General features: G+C 37.0%; 1 protein-coding gene and 1 non-coding gene across 2 annotated transcripts in view; both read left to right on the top strand.

Annotated features, from left to right (window-relative positions):
- VWA8 (von Willebrand factor A domain containing 8) overlaps nt 1-27,193 on the top strand; it is a 198,992-nt gene that overhangs the window by 77,018 nt on the left and 94,781 nt on the right. The window contains exons 20-21 of the mRNA XM_086611803.1: nt 140-211; nt 13,824-13,900. Coding sequence (XP_086467929.1) covers nt 140-211; nt 13,824-13,900 — 149 coding nt within the window. The remainder of the gene's footprint in view (nt 1-139; nt 212-13,823; nt 13,901-27,193) is intronic.
- Nucleotides 12,925-13,000, top strand: LOC147529437 (small nucleolar RNA SNORD36). The gene has a single exon (XR_015222674.1). It is a non-coding gene; the product is annotated as a small nucleolar RNA SNORD36 (small nucleolar RNA).

Below are 27,193 nucleotides of genomic sequence, written 5' to 3'. Positions count from 1 at the left end.
ACAGCTGTAAGTATAAAGTTAAAAAAAATTTGGCCCCAAATCCTGAAAGTAAAGTTCTTATTGTACTGCTATCGTTAGTGAATGCATAAACTTGAGAGTATAAAAACAAGGTTGAAAATTGTGATTTTTGTTTCACTAGCACATGATGGTAATGGAAGATATGCTGAAGGACTTTCTGCTGGGAGAACATCTTCTTTTAGTTGGCAATCAGGTGAGTTAAACATCTAATGCATGGAACAAACTCATTATTTAATAGTGAAATTAAATCTTTGTTTTGCTTCATTGAAATTGCATTCATTTGTACTACTGAGGTATTTTACCCATTTTTTGAGTCTTTATCTGCCGGTGTCCGTGAGTTTTATGGACACATATCTGTGGAAAATGTAAATGCATAAAATGTTCTTCTACATTGCTACCAGAGTAAAAGGTCGAAACATTAGTAGTTTTATGTAACATCATTACCATTAAAATCTTCAGTTAATGGCTTTGATTATCCTTCTTGACTATGTATCAAACCTCTCCTTTAAAATCTCCGATGGTAGATAAACGGTGTACACTTAAGTATTATCTAAATCTTATTTATTGATAGCAAAATATTAGTTTACTCTAAAAGAGATACAGATTCACTTTATTCTTTACCTAGTATCTTTGTTGATGGAGACTTTATTGGTGAGATCGTGGAGTCTGTAGTGTTCTTTTAGTTGGTTGTTGCTGTTTCGTGACACCTTCTAACAGTTTATAAGCTCCCCAAGACGAAACATGGGCAGATGTTCTCCAGTTTGGTATGTTTGAAAGTCTTTGTTCTTCAGAACCTTCTTAAACTATTACTGGAACTATCAGGTGAATTGAACAGAATTACATACTTTGCCAGTGAGCTCTGGGGAAAAAAGAGAACTTTTGGTATTATTTCTGTGGTACTTTCCAAGCTACCAGGTTGTTTTTCCCTCATGAAGTAATCTCCCTTTAGTTTAGCTTTCCTTTAGCAAGGATACTATAATTTTCTAGCAGATGTTTCTCTTTATGTTTTGCAATAGTATTTGGAAAAAGTCTAACGCAAAACACTAATGGTCTAACCTACATGGCAAGAAATATAAAATGTTAGTTGTTATTAATGTGCATATATTAAAATTACAAGGTATGGTTATATGGTCTTATCTATTCAGAGTCCTTGTTAACGGCTTGAAGATGTTGTACTTGAAACCTCTGTAGACTTTTACTGGATGATGCCAGCCTCTTCCAAAAGGTTTCATCTATTCATAAATAGAAATGAATCTATTTCATAAATGAAATAAGATGTATTTATTCTATTTCACAAACAGTGTTCTTTATGCTAGCTTCTGTGTTGATATTGAAAATGTTATATGGTACAGATTGCCTATTGGACCTGCTGTCAGGGCATGGCAAGAGTGGGCTGCTCCACAGGGGAATGGAGGCAGGGACAGTGTCCTTAATGACAAGATTCACAGTCCCATAGCGTTCAAGCAAGAAGAGCAGGTCTGGGGACAGCAGCCGTAGTCAGCCAAGTGCCCAGTGGCTGCCAGACAGGTCCATGGTGATGAGGTAGGTCTGAGGTCAAGCTAGGAAGTCAAGTCAGCAGGTCCAGGCTTGGATCAGCAAGGTACAGGGCCAGGCATAGCATCACTGCTCTGTAGATTAGGAACGGACCAAGGAAGGGACCTGGGTGTAAATGCAGCTCCCAAGCCATGGGGGGCAAAGGGGACCCCAGTAAGGCAGCAGCACCATGTCAGAGCTGACCTTCAACACAGGCAAGTAAAGCCCTAGGAGGGGGGGAAGAGCTTGCAGACCCTGGTGGTAAACTCAGGGCCCTGACATATGCTTTGTATGTTCTACTAATTTGGCAAAAAAATTTGGAAGACTATGCAAGTATCATTTTTAGAGTATAAGATATTTTCCCAGCAATGGTATACTCATCTTTAATAATCTGATGTGTGTGCCACATTTTCTCTAAGCTTATGAAACTATAATTGAAGACAGTGTTAAAAAATTTAGTAGTTGAAGTATTGGAACATACAGCTTTAATTCTAGACAGCAGCTAAGCTGTATCAGTAAGTTGGAAAATCGATTGTTTTGCTGAGATCTCTCTTTGGCAAATCAGTCATACTTACAGATTTTGTTTTTTAATTGCTAACATAGTTCTGAGTACTTCTAGGTTTACTCTTTACTAGTTTGTTCCACTGTTTTTATGTGTGACTAAGAAAAGGCCAGTTGGCCTTTTCTTTTTGAAATACTATTTTTAAGTTTGAGCACTGTATTTGCCATTTTGCAGTCTTCTAGGACCACTCTAATCATCCTTGGTTTCTCAGGGATGATCACTAACCATTTAGGAATTGCTTGGCTAATTCCTGAAGTATATTACTATCAATTTCTGCAGCATGTGATGAATCCTGTTCAAGTACTTTAAAAGTAACCATATTACATCAATATGCTTTCATGCTATATGTGCAGATACCTTCCCACTGAAGATATTAAAGATTTTATCCTCTTTGTAAAGCAAATTTATAAAAAATAGGATTTTTTGCTGTTCAGTTACTTTAAATGTTCAGTCTGTAATAAGAAGGTAGAGTTTTGTGCTTTCTTGATACATACATCAGTGTGTACCTGTGTTTCACATTTGGAAGAAACGGATAATGTTTTTATGTGGAAATATGAAGTGCTGTTTTGAGTTCCCTTCTGTTGTACTTCTTTTTGGTGAATGAGTGCATCATGAAAATTCAGTGTAAATAACTGACAATTCAAATACTCTGAACCTGGGTATTTCAAAATATATGACTAACATCCCTTTGAATGCTTGTGTCATTTCCTGTATATTGAAATGTGTTGACATACACCTTAGAACATAATTTGCTACATCAAAATGCCGACTATATAAGTGAGTGTCTCTGTTCAACTATGGCTTAATGTGCAAGGCTTGACCTGTACTCTTTCTTTTAGAGACTGGATTTAATTTTGCTTGGTTGACTGAATATTATTTTCCTCTTTTGCCTCTTTCATTTTCATGACACATGTATACACGCAAAGTTCTTGTTAGCTTAAGACCTCTCTCTTCATTTCAAAGTCCCTAAACGTAATCTCTTTAGTGTATTCTTTTTAGTTAAGAGCTGCATGAGAGTCCTTTTACCAAGATTGCTTTCAAGAAATGAACTTTGTCTATTAGTATTTGGAATTCAGTAAGTCAGAATTAAATGATCTTGGTGAATGTTAGAGACTGGCTTTCTTAATGAAACTGAGGAGAATTTGAAGACAAGTGTTAGAAACTGACATATCTTTAGAAGTGTTCAGCTTCTGAAGTAAACGACTTTATAACCCACTTTATTCATGTGTGTTCCCTGGAGCTCAAGTGGCCCAGGATTTCACAGCATAAATGTATTACATGAAATATGGCCTCATCTAAATATTTGTTTACTTTGGTTGTTGATTTATTTTTGATGCTAACTGGAATGTGCTTCCATTTCATATACAAGCAAACAGATTTCTTTGAGTTCTTGGGAAAGGCAGTGGATAGATAGGAATTTTGATCTATGAAATAGCTTCCAATTATTAGGAAATGCCAGTACTTTAAATATGGCTTCTGATATTGCTTCCTGAATGAGCCCGTAGTCTGAGAGTGAATGAGACTATCTATGACCATCTATAGTTTCTGAAAGCAGCTATAAAGCAGCTTCTTCCTTGGCTGAGAGTAAGCAGCTATTTATTACTCTCAAAGCAACAGGCAAACAACAGCAAGATTCCCGTTTAGTAAAGGTTACTTATTCCAGACTTTGCAGTGACTGTTTATTTAGTCATTACATATAGCTCTTATAGTTGATCCCGAGTTTCATGAGACAGGCTGGAGTATTTATTCTTACAACCAAGAAAATTTTTAGGCTGTGTTTTTGTGAAAGTTTTCCTGATGGACATTGTGCAGTTTGTGGATTGGCCACTGCTAGATGCCTTTTGTGGTCTCCTTGAATTTTCTGGCTTTGACAAATAGGAGAGAAACTATGCTAATAAACAGAATTTGCTTATGTGGAAAAACTTGAAAAATAACAGTGGCTGAAACACTTTTTTTTTTCCTCACAATTTTAAATTTTACATGTATCATTTCGAAGTAGTGTAAATAGAGGTGCTGAATAGTTTCATCTTTTTTTGGTCATAGGTGAAATCTTGACAAACATCATCTGGCTTTAGAGATAACAAACAAAATATTTGTAGTTGAAGGGATTTGTGGCTTTCTGGAAAGAGAAGGATCACAGCCTTGTCACTTCTGAATTATTTTACAGCCCTGAAGTTATAAAACACCACATGTTAAACAAAATTATTTGGCATTATTCTGTTGCCATAATTTGTAGCATGAGCTGTTCAGATAACTGATCTCGTAAATTGAAGAGGTTCTCTTGTAGCAATGAATCCTCAACATTTCGGGTTTTAGGGCACAGTTAGCATACAGGAAGTATTTAATAACAACTAGTCTTTATTTTGACTTTTCGAGTTACTCCATTTTCATTCACTGTATAAATATGGCATAACTAATTATTAGGAATATGAATATTGTATATAAGTATCTTCAAAACACACTTCTACTGTGATCTGTCTTGAGTTATCTAAAATAGCAATTCTGTGTAGCAGGACAGAAGCAGCTTGTACCAGGTCCAGGAGTTCCGCTATGCGTTGAGAATGACGTGTGATCCCTGGCCATGTGTTGTGGTTTAACCCAACCAGCAACTAAGTACCATACAGCCGCTCGCTCACTCCCCTCCCGATGGGATGGGAGAGACAATCAGAAGAGTAACAATGAGAAAGCTCGTGTGTTGAGATAAAGACAGTTTAATAAGACAGAAAAAGAAAGGGAGATAATAATAATAATAATAATAATAATAATAATAATAATAATAATAATAATAATAATAATAATATATGAAACAAGTGATGCACAATGCAGTTGCTCACCAGTCACTGACTGATGCCCAGCTAGTCCTTGAGCAGCAGTTGCTGCTCCCTCCAGGCAACTCCCCCAGTTTATATACTGAGCACGACATCATATGATATGGAATACCCTTTTGGACAGTTTGGGTCAGCTGTCTTGGTTATGCTCCCTGCCAGCTTCTTGTGCAGCTCCTCACCAGCAGAGCATGGAAATCTGAAAATTTCTTGACTGAATGTAAGCACTACTTAGCAACAACTAAAACATCAATGTGTTATCAACATCAATTCTCCTACTAAATCCGAAACACTGCACTATACTAGCTACTCACTATACTAGCTCCTAGGAAGAAAATTAACTCTATCCCAGCCAAAACCAGGACACCATGTCTTTATTAATGCTTCACTAGTGTGTCTTTTAAATAATACATGTTTTATTTTGATTCCCATTTCAATGTGTATGGCCAATATTCTTAGATGCGTTTTAGTCAGCATGTGCCCCTCTGCTTGACAGCACCCTGTCAGCTTTGGCACACAGCGCGTGGCTTTCCGCACTTAGATCATCTGTTACAGGCTTTATACCATTTTCAGAGTGTAGAGTGTAGCAATGAAAAGCGGCTGAGTGGATGTTACTGTCCATTTTGTGTAAATGTTTCCAAAATTATGAAGAACATTCTCTTTGTTATTAATCTTGCTGAAGAGCGGACAGAGGAAATGCAGCATATGTTGGGACAACCTCGTGTTCGTCAGGACTGTTCCCTATTTGTTGTCTTTTGCTTGTTTTTCTATTTCCAGAATTTCCAGTTTCTCTTTGTCTTGTAGTTTTCTTCACTGGCAACCTTTACAGCTCTTTCTAAGTATTTAGTACTGACTGATCTACCCTTGAAAATGAAATAATGTGTTACCGGTGTCCATCCTGCTTTTATGGTAAATTACTTAATAAGGAAGAGCTACTAAAAAAAAAAAAAAGAAGAAAAAAGAAAGAAAGAAAGAAAGAAAAAAGAGAAGTAATATATTTCTTCTTTTCAACAATTATTATTAAGACTTAATGGATGCTGGAGTTCTACATCTTGTTCTGACTTTCCTATTGCTTACGTTGTGTCTTCAACAAGAAACGCAACGTTGATACTTAATAAGAATAACCAGAAATGCCATTCATTTACTGATTAAATTACTGCTGAATGCAGAAAGCGTTTAAATTTTGTCCTCCATCATTTAATGGAAACTCAAATTGTAAAAATTGCGTGTTCAAGTAGCTTGAAGTTTAATTAGTGTATGGATAAGAGAAAATCAGAAAGAAATATGAAGTAGAATAAGAATGAAGAATTCCATAAAGGTGCTAAATATTGTCATAAATAATTTTAAAGATGATCATGACAAAATCCCTGGCAACACTTAGTAGAAATGTTGCTGTGAGCCCACAGTAAGTAGACTATCATAAATACATTAATGTGATAGCCTTTTGGCACATTTGGTAATTTATTTCCCTGATAGAAGAATGTAATTTCATCCTTTCTGCTGCTTGTCTTTAACTGAGAGATCAAGTTAAATGAACTCTTGAGCTCCCACTAGGAATTTATTTGATTCTTGAAGAATTTAGTAGGACATATGTTTCAGAATTTCTTAAAGATATTTGAAAAGGCATGCTTGAAATGCATCTATCCTTCTAAGAGAATATTCTTCATATCTGGCTGTGGAATTGAATTAAGTAGATACTGAGGCTGTAATAATATCGGTCACCAGAAAACTCGACATAGCAAATGTTTGGCATTTTAATTTTTCTAGAAATAAAGGGCTTTGTTTTCCTTCTTCAACTTGTGTGAAAATGGAGAGCTTCCTCTGCAAGGCAAGAATGTACTATCATAAAACATATTATTATTATGAGCATGAAGAAACTGAGCTCCAAATGAGTTAAATTGAGCCAAATACTCTGCTCTTGTGACACTGCACCTGGATTAAGTACTGCGTTCAGCTCTGGAGCCCTCAACATAAGAAGGACGTGGACCTGTTGGACTGAGTCTAGAGGAGGGCTATGAACATGATGAGAGGGCTGGAGCACCTCTTCTATGAAGACAGGCTGAGCAAGTTGGGGTTGCTCAGTCTGGAGAAGAGAAAGCTCCAGGAAGACTTTATAGCAGTCTTCCAGTACCTGAAGGGGGCCTACAAGAAAGCTGGAGAGGGAGTTTTGACAAGGGCAGGTAGTGATAGAACAAGGAGGAATGGCTTTAAACTTGAAAGAGGTTAGATTTCGATTAGATATAAGGAAGAAATTCTTCCCCCTGTGGGCGGTGAGGCACTGGAACAGGTTGCCCAGAGAAGTTGTGGATGCCCCATCCCTGGAAGTGTTCAAGGCCAGGTTGGATGAGGCTTTGAGCAACCTGTAATAGTGCAAGGTGTCCCTGCTGATGGCAGGGGTGTTGGAACTAGATGATCTTTGAGGTCCTTTCCAACCCAAACCATTCTATGATTCTGTGATATTTTTTTTGCCTAAGGAATTCTGTGTGACAGTTGTGGAAAACTCAGAAAATAGTTCTCTTTTACTTGCTACAGTCATAACCGTATGTGCACATATGAGAATGAAACTGGTAACTGCTGGCCTGGATAGGCACACCCTCCTTTGGGTTAAAAACTGGCTGGATGGCCGAGCCCAAAGAGTGGTGGTAAATGGGGCTAAATCCGGCTGGAGGCCGGTCACCAGTGGGGTTCCCCAGGGCTCAGTGCTGGGTCCGGTTCTGTTTAACATCTTTATCAATGACCTGGATGAGGGGATTTAATGTACCCTCAGTAAATTTGCGGACGACACCAAGCTGGGAGGCTGTGTCGATCTGCTCGAGGGTAGGGAGGCCCTTCAGAGGGATTTGAACAGACTGGATCGTTGGGCTGAGGCCAATGGCATGAGCTTTAATAAGGCCAAGTGCAGAGTCCTTCACTTGGGGTGTAAAAACCCCAAGCATCGCTATAGGCTCGGGGAAGAGTGGCTGGAGAGCTGCCTGGCGGAGAAGGACCTGGGGGTCTTGGTTGACTACTGGCTTGATATGAGCCAGCAGTGTGCCCAGGTGGCCAAAAAGGCCAATGGGATACTGGCGTGTATCAAGAATAGTGTAACCAGCAGGAATAGGGAAGTGATCCTGCCCCTGTACTCGGCACTGGTGAGCCGCACCTGGAATATTGTGTCCAGTTTTGGGCCCCTCGCTTTAAGAGAGATATTGAGCTCCTGGAGCGGGTCCAAAGAAGGGCGACTAAACTGGTCAAGGGGCTGGAAAATAAAACTTATGAGGAGCGGCTGAGGGAGTTGGGGCTGTTTAGCCTGGAGAAGAGGAGGCTGAGGGGAGACCTGATTACAGCCTACAAATACTTGAGAAGGGATGGTGGGGAGGTAGGGGAAGGGCTCTTTACATTAGTGATGGGTGATAGAACAAGAGGAAATGGGTATAAGCTTAGTCAGGGGAGATTCAGATTGGATGTTAGAAAGAATTTCTTCTCTGAAAGGGTTGGGAGCCACTGGAATAGGCTGCCCAGGGAGGTGGTTGAGTCCCCATCCCTGGATGTGTTTAAGAAAAGGGTTGGATGAACTGCTTAGGGATACGGTTTAATGGGGAATTAGGGATGGTTGGACTGGATGATCTCTACGGTCTTTTCCAACCTAGAAATTCTATGAAATTCTATGAATAGACATACTCTTTAAATATGTCTCTGCTTACATTATTGCTTCCTGCCTTTATGTTAAGTCATGCTGAAGAGCCAGAATAAAAGAGGAATCAATGAAGTGATATTTTTTTAACTGTTTCTTCCCTTAGGTTTTTTTTTCTATTGTAAATTTTTCATATGCTTCTCTCCATTGAACCGTAATTGTCTTACCTCACTGGAAGTGCGAAGATTGTATTTAGCCTGACAGGGCTCTGGGTTGAAGGTTGTACTTAAATTCAGAAAAAGGCATAAACTCTACAAGCTTATCTAGACCTGTAGTCAGAGATGTATCGAAAGCATTCAGTTGATAATTTTTATCAGGGAATTAAGTTTATTTGTTCTTATGGTGAAATTTTATTATTTTGCCATCACCATAATTTTTGCATGCCCCAGATGCTGAGCTCAAAATAAAATAATGAGATCCTAAACTACAGAGCATTCACTATTGAGCCTGATAAATACAGTTTGCAGCTGGGGCAGGACTTAAATGAGCACTACTTTTGTGCAGCTATTTGCCGTTGTTACTAACATCCAAGCAAGGTAGCGACGATGTGGTCTGTTGTAGTGGTCCTCTGCTGGCAACGTCTAGTGTCTGCTGATGACAAACCTTCTGCAATTACTGCACTGCATTATTCACGTTTGTTCCAAGCAGGGAGTGATGAGCTTAACACCTGGAATGTTTGAGAGAGTTCTGTGTAGATACTGCTTGTTGCTCTGGTGATAACAGTACATTTAAAAAAAAAATAAAAAATCAGAAATACATCCTCTGGTGTAAAAATAGCAGCCTCAATCAAAATGCATGCATTCTTGCAAATATTTTTGTTGGCAGAAACGGACAAGCTGTGAGCATGGAAGGTGGTTCAGTGCCAGAGCCAGTGTTAGAAACCATACATCAGCAAAAGTTTTTCATTTTCTTCAGTTTTATTGTTCAGCCTTAAGTTTCTGTGATAATGACGCTATCAATGTAACACTTCCTACGAACTCACGAACTGAGAACTCTGACATGAGTGTTCCATGTACTAAAATTTAATGAAAAGTCAAGATTGTCTTTCATTCCCTAATACAATTTTTAAATTAATGAGAAAAATAAAATTTCTGAAGGTGAAGAAGTGATTAACTGCTTTTTTTCACCAGTTTCAAAGTTTATGTCATTCTTTTGTAATAGAACAGGTGCTCTGCTATGCAGGATTGCTGTGTGCTGAAATGGAAAACGTGTGATTGCAGTGTCTCAGCTGAAGGGTAGTACTGAAGAGCACAACATGGCAACCTCTTTAACTGCTCCAGTATGACCTGCAAATCATTTCAAAGAAAATAAAAAGGAAACAGCATGATTTAGATTTTTTTTGTCCCAATAGTGTTTTTTTTCTAAGAGGCAAACTATTAATTTCAAAAACTTGGATCCAGTTCTTTTGAACTATAACTTTATTGACTTCAGTTGGGCTGTGCAGGCCAGAAATTTGTCCCACTACTGTAATAGCTGCGTCCTGAATTGCAAAATGCCTCCTGGGACCTGTAACAACCTTGTTTATATTTGAAACTGCAGTTACTGCTAGAAGATTAAGTCATTTTATCCTTGGTAACAAGTGTTTACAATGTCAGGAGAATTTTTAACTAAGGGATTATTTTGCCTTCTAATTGCATAATTTCCTTTTTGTTATTCATTAGTGCAGATATTTACTTCCCATTTTTCTATTTCAGTTGTCCCATATGTCTGACGGAATAAAAATTGTCTAATATTTGCTTTCTGGAATGTTTTTATTCAGTTCAGCTGAAACACCAACACAGATGTTCTTTTCTCTCTAATTAGCGTATGTTTATATTTCTGTTAAATTAAGTAACTGCAATAGTGCGTATACAAATAACATTGAGCGAGTGTTAAGGCGAACTGGTTTATCCTCTGAATGTTACCTTAGGCTGCAATAATTGCAGATTGCATGAGATTATGTTCTTAATCCAGTCCAAGTTCAACTCCAGTCTTTTTGTATGTTCATATGAAAAGTAGTTCTGATTCTTTCTGCTTAAATAGTTGACTGCTAGCTATGTGGGTGTCCAGGAGATCCAGCTTGATCCTTGGCACTGGGTATAGACTCAGGGGAAAGGAGGGTGACTTTGTTGCCATTTTTGTCATTTCTTGTTTCTGAGGTGCCAGTAACTCATGTCAGAACATTTTTTTCCAAAATGGGTTAAAAAATTTAAAATTTTCCACATTTCTTGTTTACCTGAAGAAGACTACCAGGCATATTCTTTATCTCATGAAGGTCAGGTGAGCTTGGAACAAACCTACTTTTCTTGGCCTCAACGTTAATGAAGGAACTTAAGGAAGGAACTCATCTAAGCTCTTTTTTGCAGTTTTTTAATGGTGCTAAAGAGCCTTCTGAATAGCTTTGGTCCCTTCCTTTCTGTTGTGTTGTGCCATCTCAGTGGATTAACTGAGACAAAGAGAAGTGGTAACTTCTCATGAAGTAGGAACATGGAAGGATGGAATTGGAGAGCTTTGACTTGAACTTTGCTCCAGCTACTGTTGCCAACTGAGGATTTTATGTGGTACACCACAGCCTCTATGAAGGCACATAATGTACTCTCCAAAGCAGTTCAGTCTAGAAGTTGGGCAACGATACTGTGTTTATAATAGCTAAAATCTGGTGGGAATGCCTTTTGGCTTTTGAATATTGCATGCACCTTTTAAAAAATGTATCACGTTCTGAAATCGAGGTATACTTAAAATTAGATAAAAGGGGTTGTGCAGGGAGTTGGGCAAGATGTGCCGATACAGATGCAGAAGGGGTGAGATGTGGTCATGGCACAGCTCCCATGGACTTCACGGCTTTGCTTTGGTAAGCGTGCTCTTTCCCTTCCCCCACGGTGGTCCTCTCAAAAGTGAGGTATGCGCCTCTTAATACCTGTGGTGATATCAGCATGGATGGAAGTAGGTAAAATCAGGTATTTGGTCCTCTTTCTCTTGGAGCGGGAGAGGGAGAAAACAAATCGAGTGGTGTCGTTTTGAGGTTGGCAAAATATTATTTTCGGGCATAATTTTAAAAATCTATCATAAACATAACAACCACACGTGCTTTCCATCATGCACATGAAAGCTAAATTTTTTTTAATTACAGTAACCATTTTGTTTGATACTAAGTATGTTTTACATTGATTCAATATGTTGATCTATTTCTTCATCTTTGTGCTTGCCACAGCTGGCTGCAGTCCCGCTCTGCAGAGAAAAGGATATGCAATCCGCTTGGGACTGGTACAGAAAACTGCGTGCAGCCATCTGCCCAGTCATCTTTAGCTCTCTTAGGAAAAGTAAAGGAAGCTGCTTTCAGCATGGGTGTTTTGTGCTTGACATCAGGAGTGTTCCTGTTTATTCTCCCATTTATGATTTTAAGTATCTGACTGCAAGTAGTAGGAAACTTACAGGAATAAAACTGTCCATGTGCACTACTAGAGAATTCTTACCCTGTTTCTGGTTACTTTTAATACTTCTGATGCAATTCCTGAAGTTGCATATTTCCCCCCAAATGGCTATGTTCTTTGAGTTCCTGGAAGACTGTTAGCACAATTTCATCCACTCGAAGCAGTGGAGAACTATGTTTCCAGTGACAGTTTTCAGAAATGACTGGTGATAGATATTGTGTTGCAGCTTCTTATTACACCTGTGTGTAAAGCTATAGATTCTTCTGAAAAATTGAATGGAAGAAGGTTTGTGAGGAAGCGTGTGGCAGAGCACTAACTTGAGTTGGCTTTCCTGTGTTGGAGTCGAGTCTGCGGTACAATCAAGGTAGTTAGATTTTTGTCAGCTCTGTGATATTTTTTCCTCTGCTGTCGTGGTGAGAACTCTCTTTGTGTCATTTCAGCTACTACACACATGTGTACAATTCTCCATTCTCATAAATGTAGTCAGATGAGAGACTGTGGTCTCGTTTTGAGAAGCTTAAACAGTTTGCAGTTCTGCAGCTGGCAGTTACCATCTTTCAGCTGGAACCTACAGTCATAAATGTCATAACTTGCAACTCTGAATGCTCCTATTCTGTTTCAATGCCAAGTGAAACAGATTAGAGAGTCTCAAGTTGGTTTAATCTAATCTCTTTAATCTTTCTGTGGCTTATATTTATCTGCTTTACTTTACACTGGTGTGGACTACGAGATGCATTCATGCAGTCAGAGTGAGAATCTCACCAGAGGGACAGTGTTCTTGTTAAACAGCTTTTGTCTGGGGTACAATGGAACTTTTCTTTCTGCTAATGCTGTTTCTTTTTCCTTTGCAACCCTTGGTAATCTCAGTCATTCTGAGCTCCCAAGTCTACGGCTGCATCCTTGCAGGAGGGATAAGAATTTCTTCGTCTGAACTGTCATCTTGATCTGCATCTACATTAGCATTTTAGACCTGATCAGGAATGTGCTTTTGAAGGGAGTCTTATTACTGCAGTTTGATACATGTCAAGGGGTGTATGACCTGGATTCTCTAAGGATGAGACTAAAGTGGAGGATGTTCTCCAGCGACACACCTAATTATTACACTCTGCTGCTTCCTTCCATGGGACCAGGCTAGGCCTGGACTGAAGTACCAGCTCCTGAACCGCTTGCACAGGACACACCAGGGTGTTAGCAACGTCTGAATCACTTTGTAAATCCAGTGTCATCATTCTGCACAGCTTTTTAATGCAGACATCCTGCAGTAGGCAAGTTATAGGTCAGTTTGATCTCCAGCCCAATTCTGATTCGATCTGGGCCTTTTTTGGTAACTCCAGTGGAATGAGATTTGCAAATATTGCCAAGGCAACACTCTAATTCCATATGACACTTAAGGGATGTTTTCTATGACCACTGAGAATTACCTTTTCCTATTAAGTGCAAGCCAACTTCCTCACATTCACAGCCTCGCAATACCTTTGTGAAATGAAAGGACTGGAAAAAAAATGGTGTTGGCTAAAAGGTTGCATTGGCATATGTGACTAACTCTAGGGATGCAATCCTCTTTCTGGTTATTCCTGCTAATACAGATAAGTATTTTGCATATACATAAAAATATATATGTAAAATGAAATATATATCATTACCTTGTGCTCAGAATTCTTTGATGTGCTTTGAAATTGTATTTGCCTATAAAAGAATATGGAGAGTATTTTAATGGTTTTGGAAAGTTACCTTTTCTTTGTTTGTGCCTCTTAAATGTGTAAATCTATATTATGTCTTAATATTATATTTATTTACTGCAGGGTGTTGGGAAAAACAAGATTGTTGACAGATTTCTTCACCTTTTAAACAGGCCCAGAGAGTATTTGCAGCTGCATAGGTAAGAATGTGTTACGTTTCCATACCTTGTGTTTATAATCTGATTTCCCATGTTTTAAAACTAATGTTTCTGAAATTTAATTTCTTCCTACTGTTTGAACAAAGACCCTATTATGGTAGGTGGCACACAGACCACAGGAATGTCCTCCGTTTTATAGGCAGAGGCAATCAGCTGACAGGCTGAGGATCAGGTACAAGAATCTAATGCAATCGCATTGCTTAATATAAGAGGAAGTAGAAATACTCCTGCCAGTCCTGCTAAGTACATGTATTTGTTTCTTACCCATAAAGATTTGGATTAGAATTATTTTTTTTTATATGCAGGCTAAAAAACAGACTTCAAGACAACAAAGCAATTGAAAACAATTCAAAAGCTGAAATAATACCAAATTTTCTGCCTGCTTCTTATGAAAGAATTTTAAATCAGTAAATTGCAATAAAGATTGAAACGGAGTCTTCTACACGTATTCAATTTGAACTGCATCCTTTTTCAGCTTCATTCCTAACCTTTACCTCTCTGTCTTCAACTTCCTAGCTTCGTCACTCTGTCTCTCTCTATAATCACTGTTTTTTAAATAGTGCTAATAAAAATGTACATCTTTGATATTTTGCCCTTTAACAACACAGTCTCTGTAACATTTTTTCTCTTACTTTCTCCCTCAGCTTTTGTCTTCAAATGTCTTGTACTCGTATTCCTGATTTATTCCTGATACTTGGATAGCTCTATATCTCATCCCTTTTCTGTTGCTATTTTCTTTTATACTACCTCTCCTGTATTTCCATCACTTTTTTGTGACCTGCTACTTCCAGATTTGTGTTGACTTTCTTGCCATCTCTGCTTGGAGCAGCCAGCAACTCCTTCTGGATAAAACACATTGTCATTTTTGCAAATCCCGATTATTTCACAAAATGCTGCAGTATTTCTGTCTTTTCATGTGTGTCTCTGAAAAATTGTTCTCCACTGAGATGTGGTCAAGCAGAACAGTACTTTCACATAAATTCTGATAGCTCAGGAGAGTGTTGTCTAAGCACAATATTTGGGGTGATGATGAGGCTGTAGAATGTATTAGTTACAACATGCTAGTTGATACATTGCTAAGGGAAAAAAATGTGCTTTTTCAATCTAGTCAAGACAAACTTCTATAGGCTCTGTAAATACTGTTTATGGTTACAGGGTTTTAGGGATAGATTGAAGTAGAAAGTGATGAGCAGTCCTATGTGGTTCTACAAAAATAATTCCTGAATATAGAAAAAACAGAAATTTCTATTTCCTGAATAGCATTTTGAAATGCTTTGTGAAGAAGTCAGTCTATGTAATACCTTGGTAAATGTTGTAGAATGTTTAAACAAGGACTACGATATTGTTAATGAACAGTTTTGGATTGCAAAACAAAATAAGAGCAAGTTTACATAAAAATCCAAAGCAGTTCACTACTAAGCTTTTAGATATTTTTGTGGGGAGAAATGCAGTCAGTTTATGGCATTAGACGTATTTTATTAGAAAATATGTTAGAATGTTAGAAAATATGTTAGAATCCTGGGCCTACAGGAAAACTGGAGAGAGACTTTTTACAAGGGCGTGTAGTGATAGGACAAGGGGCAATGGATTTAAACTGAAAGAGGGGAGATTTAGGTTAGATATAAGAAGGAAATTCTTTACATTGAAGGTAGTGAGGTACTGGAGCAGATTGCCCAGAGAAGTTGTGGATGCCCCATCCCTGGAAGTGTTCAAGGCCAGGTTGGATGAGGCTTTGGGCAACCTGGTGTAGTGGAGGATTTCTCTGCCCATGGCAGGGGGCTTGGAACTAGATGATCTTTGAGGTCCCTTCCAACCCTAACCATTCTGTGATTCTATGTGCACTTCATTTTTGACAGCCCTGGCTGTTTCTGCAGATTTCCTAGCTAGTTACCATCAATACCGTTAAGCATGCCAACAGGAAAGTATTTCTAAATATTGTACTTTTAATAGTGCTCATATACCTGAATTACAGATCTCAAGACATTGAACATTCAAAGCATGTGTTCTAGTTCATTATCTTGCAAGGGAAAGGAATAATATTAATGCTTTCTCCATGAAAAATGCGGAGGTGATTCAGTGTGAGATGAAAAGTGGACATTCTCTGCACTTTCAGAAATGTGTTTGACAGATGGTACCTCATTAGTCCTTGGAATTTCAGTTACGGACTCTCTAGTTCCGCTTCAACTAGTCTCTCTGGAAATGAGTGTGCACTTGTCAGCTGCATATCCTTGAGGCTCCGAGTTTCTAGTGAGGTAGTGAATCTGTCAGAAAATGTCTGACGATGACATCATGAGTTTTTGAAGTTGCCTATATTGACTGTCACTTCATATAATTAGCTATAAAACAAGTAATATGCATGTATGTATAATAATGCTCATAAGGAATGGGTGTTGCAACTGAGTAGTATCTGTTCTGGAGTAGAGATATATCTTTAGCTACAAAATATCCTTGTAGGTGGCTATAATTAAGAGGTAGCCAGAGAAGAAACTGCTGGAGTGGAAAAAACTGTAAGAAGAACTTTAATATAATGAAGACCTATACTAAAATGTAATGCTATGTATTAAATAAAAGTAGTAAATAAATAATAGGCAAAAATAATTAGACTTAATTTCAAAAGTATTCTTATTTATGGATCTAATTGCCATTTTTCAAAAACTAGTTTTTTAAATGGCATTTAAGTGCCAAAATAATGAAGATATTACAGAAATGCTTACTTTTGGTAGCTGTGAGGTAAATAAGGGAGAAATACACTGTGATGTCGTTTAGTACAGTTTGTTATGCAATGTAATTGATGTATGTGTCTTTTACAGAAGAATGCCTCACCCCTTTTGGCAAAAAGTAGGAACATAAAAGAAATAAAAATGCCATTAAATTTAGTTTGGTTTTGGTTGCTGATTGTTTGGTTAGGGTGGGGTTTTTTGTTTAGTGGGTTTTTGTTAGTTTGGGGTTTGAAGGCTTTTTTGTTTTGGGCGCGTTTTTTACTTTCTTGATGAAACAGTATAAGGAGTTTTGCTGATCTAACACTACATCGATAGTTATGTTACGTATGACATATGTTCAAAGACATTCAAGTAGGAAATGTTTGCCTTAGAGGCAATGAGCTATTACCAAGAGTAATTTTAAAGTCTCATGTTTTATGTCTTATACTTCAAGATGATGACAGGAGATAAAAGACCGAAAAAAGAGAGTGCTTTTCCTTAAACATCCTTTCTGACATCTGTATTTACTTGCTCTACCAGTGATTCACATGGGAAGGGTCAGCCTGACCTTAAGGTTTCGATTGCTCATGGAGGCTATAAATCTTTTTTCTTAACCTTTCTTATAGCACCTCATTGAGAAGGTTCGTTTTCTTGAAATTGTGAAGTCTTACAAATCATTTTGGGACCATGAAACTGAAAGTCTTAACTGGAAGGAAACAGTGATTAGATTTAATGAGTAAAGAAATTAAGAAAAATGTCTGCTTATAAATTATTCAAAAAGTTAGCTGCTTTCTCTTACATACTTCCTAATATTAGGACTTGATCAGGAGTTGGCCAACTCTCTCATCACATTGATTGTGACTCTTTCTGAAACAGGTAATTTAGTGTAGCTCTGCACAGCCTCTCTCAAGGAATGCACTTAGGAAGAATCTTGCTGCTTTTCCATATTAAGGAAGAACTTTCATTTGCCAGGAATTCCCAGTCACTTCTTTCCTACAAGAGTAAGATTCAGCAGAGAAATCCTAAGTTTAGTTTACCCTTCTGAGATAATTGACTCCATTTTGTGCACCCAGAACACCAGCTATATGTTACAGAACAAACAGCGTCACCTTGCCTAATATTAAACTTTAAGGTTTTACTGCTTTCACCTTGAGCATGTATTCATCATGCTACTAGAAAGATGAAAATCTTTGAGGCCTGTGCATTCACAGGCCAGTGAGAAGTCTGAATAAAAATTAAACACATACCAGCTGACCTTCTAAGAAACTTTGATGTCCTCCAAATAAATGTAGCACAGTCAAGTCTTTTTATTGCTTCTAAATGCGTGAACCCTAGAAAGCCTCATTGTTTTATGAACCTTGCTGTTACTACTTTTGCCATCTCTCATGTGAGTGATGTGGAAAGTAATTGCCAGTGGTTCTACGCAAAATCTGAAGTTAAATTTGGTAGCCTAAATCGTGGATCTGTAAAACAAATTTCATTGAATCAGGAAACAGATTTCATGGAAACTGATAATATCTTTCTTTAAATTATGAAGTTTCTTGGACCAAGAAGATTCCACAGAAGGAAGAAAAAAAATTTAAAGCTTTAGAGAAGACTCAGGCAAGAACATGTTCTCTTGTTAAGAAGGATTTTATAGTCTTAGCACTGATAAGAGTAATAGATAAATATAAAAATGTAAACTCCAGCTCTCCTGAATAAAAACATCAGAAGAAACTATCATGGACTTTAGACGGTTGGCTCCTTTGATGTGATCAAAGAAAAAAAGATTAATTTTAGTTCTCTTATCATCAAATTAACTAATTGCACACAAAGAATGGTTTTGCTGAAGTAAAATGTCCTTTACCTGTTATTTAAACATTTAGTTTTGCATCTATTTGGAATTAAGTCATACTGTCAAGCAGCTTTTTAAACTTTAGTGTCAATGATTTCTCCTCCTTGAAGTTACTGTTTTTGTGTAGACTATATTACAGAAATACAGTATTTATCCTTTTGTTTCCAATGCAAGCTCGATTTATGACTTCTTTTTTTTAATTGTGAAGAGATTTGTATTAGAAGAGTTTCCTAAAACCTTAGATTCTGACTATCAAGATATAAACTTCAGAGATTCACTTTTTATAGCAGTTTCGGCTAGTATAAATGAGGTGCTATGTTTTATGTGCTAAAGGCATTTGGATTAATACATACATCAAGTTTTTGGAGTCATATGGTATAACCTGATCTCAAGTTTCAGTAAAATACACTGCTAGTCTTTAATACATGAGCTTAAAAAAAGGGAAAAAAGATTTAGATGTAATTTATTCTTATCTGAAATATTAATTAAAGCAACTAAAGAGAAGTGGAAAAATACTGTGGAGAACACAGAGTGTCAACTCAAGAGCTGTGAAAGCCGCCACCTCTATTCTGCTGGGGTTGAATTGGCTTTAACTCATGTAGCCAAAAAGAGCAACGGGAACCCCCTGAAATTATTATCTGCCATCAGGAGTATGCTCCTAATTGCTCTGATAGCAAACAAAAGCCTCTCTGTCTTGCTAGTCCCTTTAAGAAAAATTAACTGTGGAAAGAACATCTGTGTTCCAAGCAACACATTTGCTTGGTTCAGGAAGGCACAATTTTAATTTTTCTGTGTCAGTACCTTTTCTTTAAAGTTTGGTATATGTTACGCTCCTTGATTTTTTTTTTTGAGATATTCAGAAGCTGTCTGGACGTAGTCCTGGGCACTTTGGGTCTAAGTGGCCCTGCTTAAGCAGGGAGGTTGGACCAGATGACCTCCAGAGGCCACTTCCAACCTCAACCACTCCGTGATTCTGTGATTTACCAATGATTTCTGCAAGGTAGCTGGATGACCCCAGGTTTTGAGGAAGCTTATATATATAAACTTTATATATATATATAAAAATACCCTCTTATTCTAGGTATGTTATAGTAACAGGTCTTGCTAAATCAAAAATGTTCAGTAGGAAAAAAAAAAGTTAAGAATCAGTTTATCTTGTCATCTTTATAGATAATCCAGCAGTGATTGTTCCATGTGAGGAGTCTGTTTGCACTGTCCTTAGCTGACGCCTAAATGTGTCAATATGGCACAGAAGTTAAAGTTGAGGGAATTAAGAAACAGCTTCAGACTCATCATTGTTTTCAGAATAAGAAAAATAAGAACATTTTGTGTAATGAGAATAAGTTTGATAACTTCTGGAACATTTATTTATTGATACGATATGAATGTGAATGATGAGCAGTTGTTAAGGAAAAATTCCTCTGAGATGTTTTCTGGCTTCCTGCTGTCTCAGCCATAGATCAGCAGCAGGAAACACAAAAAATTGCAGCCCACCATCTCCTTTGCAGAGTGTCTATCACAGGCGTTCCTCTACACAATTCAAATTGTTCAGGAGTGAAAAGCACTGATCCTTTCCATCGGATGGGAACTTGGTTACTCTCAGCTTGTGGGAGAACTAGATCCCCCCCAGCCACTACAGACGTGGCCACTGAAGTCACGATAAGTAAAACAACTAGTCAACCTCAACTCTGACACCTTCTGTATGTAGGTCTGCAGTTACATAGCTGTGTCATTGCTTACAGAAATAGAAGCTTTTGCTTAGTAGACTGCAGTGTAATCTACATCAATAATTTACCGATGGCTTAGGAATGGATTTTCTACTGCTCGGAGCCTTGATGAATCTGCAGAAGACATGAAATGATTAGTTCTTTTCAAGTGTTCTCTTTCTGTGTATCAAGAAAATAATCTTCTAGGAAATTAGTTTATTGTCAAAAAAGAGAATATGAATTCTCATGAAGTCATATGACAAAAAGAGGGAGTGGGTTTTTTTTTGGTGTACGAGAGTTGTTCCCTGTAAGGTTGAAAGAGTCCAAACTGCTTATAAATATGATTTGATGCCTTTTCATGAAAATGGAGAATGTAGGAAGTTTTCTTCTTTAGCTTTTAAATAAAAAGGTTTGTGCCTTTAAATTAGCCGTATTGTCTTAGTTCTCCATGTGATATCTTTTCTTATAAGGTGAGATTTCTTGTTTTCCACTTTTCTAGGCATTAACATACGTGCTAAAGCAATTTTGCTGTTTGTAAATTAGATGTTTCACCCCTGTCAACAGAAACTCTATTTGTTATCTGATAATCTTGCTATTATTTTAGAAGATATTACACTACATTATTCTGATTTTTTCCTAATGTTACATTTCCTTTCAAAGAATTTACCTATGGTATTGTGTCTTCCTGTCAAAATTACTGTGTTTGTTCTAGTGACTGATGATTAGAAAGTGTGATACAGGGTTCATTTTAAAAATCTACTGCATTTTGTGTTGTGCCTTTTCTAGTTACCTAATAAATTACAGTAATCTGATGATCTTTTCTTCCAAAAATTAACTGAGTTTGCATATGTTATCCTTTTCAAAATAAATGTAATTTTGCTGTGATCTTTAACAATCAAATTAATGGAGAGGTTTGGGGTAGAAAAATGAGTTTATGGTGTCCCTACAAGCAATACTTACTGCAGACTGTCCATTAATCTTTAGATGTTAATTTCTTTCCCTCTTTTTCAGCACATGTAATCAGTATAAAATCTAATTACTTGTTTCACTTATTGAAATAATTTAGAACTACCCTTTCAGCTTACTTGACTTGAGATTTTTTAAATTCTAATTTAAAAAGTTGTTTCAGAAGAAATAACTTCCTTTGCTCCAGACACAGATGAACACTTGATACTGTAGAATTATAGTGTACTTGTTCTCAGAATTGCATTTGGTTATCTTCTCTTGGAAGAATATTTACTTGTTGTAAAACTATTTAAATGCTGATCTAGCTCTTCAGGTCTGTTTTTAAAAAAGAACAACCCAGAAAAGCTGTCTCTGTAGCAGACTGTTGTTGAAGCAAGTGCTCTTAAGCTGCACTTGTTTATTAGAGAAATCCATTGAACACAGTGAAGTTGTGTGTGTGTGTGTGTTGTGTATTTGTATGTTGGCAGCCACAAAAAAAAGGCTAGGTAGTTTTTCTTGATGATTTTGAGTCTTGTATGTATATGTCTAGAATATTTTCTTTTAATGTTGTACAGTAACTTTTTAGTGTGTGCTTTATTCTTCACGCAGCTCAGGTTTGGAAATAAATAATAACATGGCATATTTTTGTTACGAAGATTTATGTTGTGAAGCACCGAATGTATTGGCTAGCATAAAATAGGTATCTTTATGGTTTCTTATTCTTGTTGTTGTTTTTTCTCCTTTTCTTAAACACATTTTCAGTCAATACAGGGTTGTAGCGCAAAAGCTTCCAAGAGTTCACGCGAACTAATGGTCTCTGTTTCCAGTGTTAGCTTTTAATAAGGTGGCTGACTAGCTCTGCTATTGTCATTGATTCCAGGTGTTAGAAAGCTACTTCATTTGTCTTTTTGTAGGAATTGAATTTAGCTTGAATATCCTGCTGTGGGGCTGTTACGAAGAAATAGCTTAGGTTGGAAGACGCCATTGTTTCATTTTTGTTCTAAAGCTGAAGTAACAGTTTCTCTCTGTTTACTCAGTGAAATATATTCTTACACACAATAAGGGGAGCTGTAGGGTGTCATGTTTCTTCATTTATGGATTTTACAATTAAAGCAAGTGTATTTCTTATAACAAATTATGTGAAAATGTTGCGTCTCATTTTGAAGGATGGATCAGGTATAAGTAATTCTGTAACTTGGTTTAAGCATACAGCCTGAATTAAACATATAATTCCCTTTAGCCTTTGTTCTGCCACCCACAGTCATACTGAGTAATGAGTACCTTTATACTCCAAATAATTTTTTGGACTTTAAACAAATATGTGTCCTGCTGAGTAGCTGTAACAGCCTAGCAGAAAAAAAAAAAAAAGGGCATTTAATCATCAGTGCATACAGATAAATCAAAAAGGCTTTACAGTGTTATTTTTAGAGAATAACGAGACAGCTGGTTGGCTTTTCAGATATTTCAGAATTTCCTAAACATAGTGGTCAGATCATGCAATGCAATGGCTGTATGATAGGTTGGCTAGAGAAATTAATTTGTAAATGTCAAAGTCATGCAGATTCTTTGTGTTAAGATCGCCTACTCTTCATCAGGATAATCCATGACTGGATTAGCTAACCAATTAACAGCTTCAAATGGCCCCTGACCTAATTATTTTTCAAATACTCTTAAAATTAGGTCACAGCAGATGGGTATATTCATGTCTGATTGAAATGTAATTGAGAAGAAACCTATATCTATGTACAGAGGTATTTAGATAGATAGATATCTCACAGAAACAAAGAACAACAATTATTAGAGCAAATATTCTGCATCTCTGATTTTTCCTTTTAACTGCCATAAAGTTCTATTTGGTTAATAAAAGGAAGGTCAAACCTGAATCTGGTTTATCTAAGCTTGTTACTAAGAGCACCAACTCTGAAAACACAAGGTTGCCTTCGTAGATACTCTTACTCTTTCCAGCCTTAGTGTAAGTACATACAAAAGCCAGGACACTTTAGCACTTGTTAAGATGGAGTAATTCCAGTGAATATAGATGTTTGTGATGTTAACTGAGGTCCTGACACTGTGTCCTGTATTTGGGCGTAAGCCTCCTTGAGGACTCAAGCCTTAAAATAAAGCATTGAAGTACCTTTTCCTTTTCTTGTTAGACAGTAACGAGTAAATTATACAGTGGATCAAATTCTGTTTTGGTGTTTACATTTCATCGTTCTGAGGAGGAACGTTGGGAATGTTCGACGTTCCCTCTGTGGGAGGGAAGTATTGAAACATGGAAGGAATATTTGCAAATATGTCATATAGACAGCATTAACATTTTTAATCAAGAATTTTATGCATTGATTTAATTTCTCTAAAGAAGCATCTTTCAGCCAGGTAGTCCCCCAGATGAACTAACACAAATTTCAGAAGAGGAACTTAATCCTCTTTTGTTCCTTAATTTTTCCTCTTGGCTAATTTCAGCTCCTGTATCTCACTGTAAGATATCCAGAATGCATGGAGATTTACTTTCTTTCCATCTTTGCCTCCCATCCTGCCCTGTTTCAATGTCTTTTGAGGTATTCAGCTTTCCAAACAACTCCAAATTTTCAGTTGAAAAGAGCCTGGGAGAAAGTTTCTGTCTCACATGAATGGAATAAGAAACGCTGAACTCATTGATTGGATTTGTATAGAGGAGAATTCTATTCTAAACAATAAATTGCTGTCAGGTGCAGTTCCTCTCCCCTCTTTTTGGAGTAATTTTTAAAATTCAATTATTTAATAGAATTTGGGTAAATCTTGAAAATTGATAGGGACAGAGTGGTCTGAACAGCCTCTGTGGTTGATGGAAATTTCTCCTGCTGCATCTCATAGTTCTTCCCCAGAAAGAAGGCATTCTTGTCAAAGAAACAGTAACTGTCACAGACTAGTACGTTCAAGTAAGTCCACAGACCTCAGAAAATAGCTGCCTTAAGGATAAATAATGCAGCAGGAGGAAAAATAAATAAAAAGCAGTGATGTGAGCTAATAACAAAAAAAAAAACCAAAAGAATTCTCTGAAGTCCTACTATGAATTAAGTGGTACTGTCAGAAAAGTTGTGGAGTTTCAGCAGCAGATTTTTTTTCTTTCATGGCAAGCTTGTGAGGATGGTTTGCTTGATAAAAATCAAAATACTTTCTTAGGAAAGACTTTAGGAAGCTTTTCGTATTTTTCTTTTACAGTCAGGAGAAGATAAATCAGTTCAGTTGAGCAGGATGACAGTGTGTCAGACAGCTTGTTCTCACTGGCTTCTACATTCCCACAGTTTTGCTTCTTTGTGTCAGAACTATTTTCATCTTGAGTGCCAAATCTGCTGAAATTAGGAGGTTTTGATATTCATAGCTTTGTTAGAGCCTAGTTAATACTAAGATGCTAATATTAATATGTGAATGTGAATTACAGTTTTTAGTTCCTTTCCTGTGGGAGTGAAATTCTACAGTCTAATGTTGTGAGTGCCAGACATATTTTACGTTTAGGAAAATCGGCATACCATATTGTTCAGAAATATTTCAGACAGCATATTTTTATTATTCTGTATTTCAGTTTCTTTATATTTACACAATTCATTACAAAGTGGAAATTTAAGAAGAAAAATCCCGAAGGAGGCAAATTATTTTTAGCTATTCTTTACTGTGTTTAGGTTATGTTAGGTTACTAAAGAACAGAAATTAATGACATCTAATTGCATAGCTTATGATTCTGAAAGAGGAATAACATTTATCTGTATTAACCCTGGCTGAATCATTCTTATATACATGGCTGACTGTAATAGTCTAAGCAAATACAGGAGCTTTGCATTCACTTATGTCATCCAGCCAATGGATTTAATATTTGGCTGTATATTTAGCTTCTAGAATACATTGCAAATCCCCTGAAACATTTCCTTAAAATATTAGGACTGAATAACAACGAAGTAGGAGAAAGGAGGAAACAACAAATAAAATAAGGAAAAAAGTTACAAGCTAGATTTAGGATGTCAATTGTTCTTTCATTTTGATACTTTCTACAATTTTCTTGTGATTTATGCAACTTTTACAGCAGCACTTAAGTAAACTGTAAACTCTTCTAGTGTTGATTTTTCCCAAAGGTATGGTCTAGTCTGTCTTACCTGAAGAACGAGATCGTCCTAAGGATTTGTGTGATCTGCTGGTGATACTAAGCGCTAGTATTCCGTATTAGGGGGTTGTAAGTAATCTCTGCAGAGCCAGAGGATTAACTAGCTCACCAAAAGTAAAATACCCTATTTTGTGTTACAGTAAAATGCCATTTGACATTTATGGCTTTTTTTTTTTCCATTACCACCTGTGCGTGGTAACGCACCACCACTAGAAATCTTCCTTTCCTGCCATGCTCTGTTCACTTTATTTTTTTCATCCATTGACTGCTAAGTGCAAATTTATGGTCTGTAAAGCATCCTATAGTGCTTCATCTTCCTTTACTTTATTCTTGGCCTATGCTTTCCTTAGATCTTCCCATTTTCTCACTTTTCTATTACTTTAAAGAGATCACGGTTCAGGTTCGATGAATCTTTCCCCTTTTCTCCTTGGATTAATTCCTTAGAACATTTTTCTGTGAATTATTTCTGACTAATTAATAACCGATGACTGTGCCTTTTTATACTCCAGGGTTTGGTTTATACATTTTAAAATTCTTCTACATCTGCAACTGTATAGCCTTGAACCAGAAATTAAAACTGCTAATGGAGATAGGGTGATACATACAGTCTGAGGATTTAGTCCTGAAATCACCTGTGTTACAAGAAACAAAAGCCGTTCATTTATTGTTATTTTTGGATCCATTATTGATTTCTCTGCCCATCGCAGAAATGAGTAGACAAGCAGGATGATAATAGAAGCTTTGGGTTTACACCCATGGTAGGATTTATAAGATAACAGATTAATGCTACTGCTGATTTTAGTGGTTTAAAAAACTTATGTGTTACATGTGAATACAATATGCGTGTAAGCATTCTGGGAAGTGTTGCTGCTTATGAACTCCTCAGTTGCTGGGGTTAAATGAAGTGGAGGTGGTCTCACCTTTGTTAACCTTTCCTCTCCTGGATTGAAGTTCAGATGAAGTAGCTAAATATTAAAAATCTTTCTTCCCACCTTGTGCTTTATTCCTGTGCAAGGGAAACACTGGGATAAATCCATCATGAGTTTAAAGCTAAACGAGAAATTGTTCGTTATTAGGGATAGAAATCCTGCTGACAGCTTTTTCAAATAAAGGAAATGTGCATGTTATGCCGTCAGTTTAAAACTGTAATTGGAAGCTGGCCATTTAATAGTTTACTGCAAACAGTACTGTGTTTGATTTCCTGTACCCATGGAGCTTATCAGAATATTGTTGGTTTTTTAGAAGGTGTTAAAAAATTGAAGATAGAAGTAAGATGGATATTTGGCACAGTGAGTTGGTTTAGCTTAAGCAAACAGTTTTGTTATATGTCATGGCTGTGAAAGGTAAGAGATTTTTGTTGCATCAAATCTCACGTGCGATTCAAGGGTTACAAACCTTATCTATCAAACAGCCTGTGGATCTCAAGCCGCGTAAGTGAGATGCTTCTGGTGGCTTTTGTCATATGAATAGTCCATCATTCTGTTGATGCAGACTAATCCAAATTTTGAAATATAGGAGGAAAGGGATGGCATAGCTACTTGCCCTAAGATTGAATTGCATATCCTGTTGCCCATGAAGCTGTGGGAGTCATGGTCATCACCCATATCTGGATTATTCCTTAGGTCATTGATCCCTCTGAACCCCAAGGTAAATAGGGTTGGTTTTACGGATCTTGACAAAAGTTTTGACAAGCATTTTGTAGAATCAAGAGGGGCTTTCCCTAGGTTAAGGACATAATTTGTATAGGTACATCTAGTGCGGCAATGTCTGTTGCTCGACCTTTCTGAACGGCAACTGTTTTTTATTTATCTGTACATTCAGTGGTGGTTGAAATAGATAAAAACTGTGAAGATTAGGAACATTCTTCTTACAGATTTTAATTAATGCTATTTTAAATTTGAAGGAAAAAAATCATCTGAGCAATTCAAACAGAAATACAATTTCAAAAATAAATAC

Source organism: Tauraco erythrolophus, chromosome 1, assembly GCF_009769465.1.
Source record: "Tauraco erythrolophus isolate bTauEry1 chromosome 1, bTauEry1.pri, whole genome shotgun sequence".
In the NCBI taxonomy this organism is placed as follows: Eukaryota; Metazoa; Chordata; class Aves; order Musophagiformes; family Musophagidae; genus Tauraco; species Tauraco erythrolophus.
The sequence above is the reverse complement of the archived record's forward strand: the minus strand, read 5'-3'. Positions and strand labels throughout refer to the sequence as shown.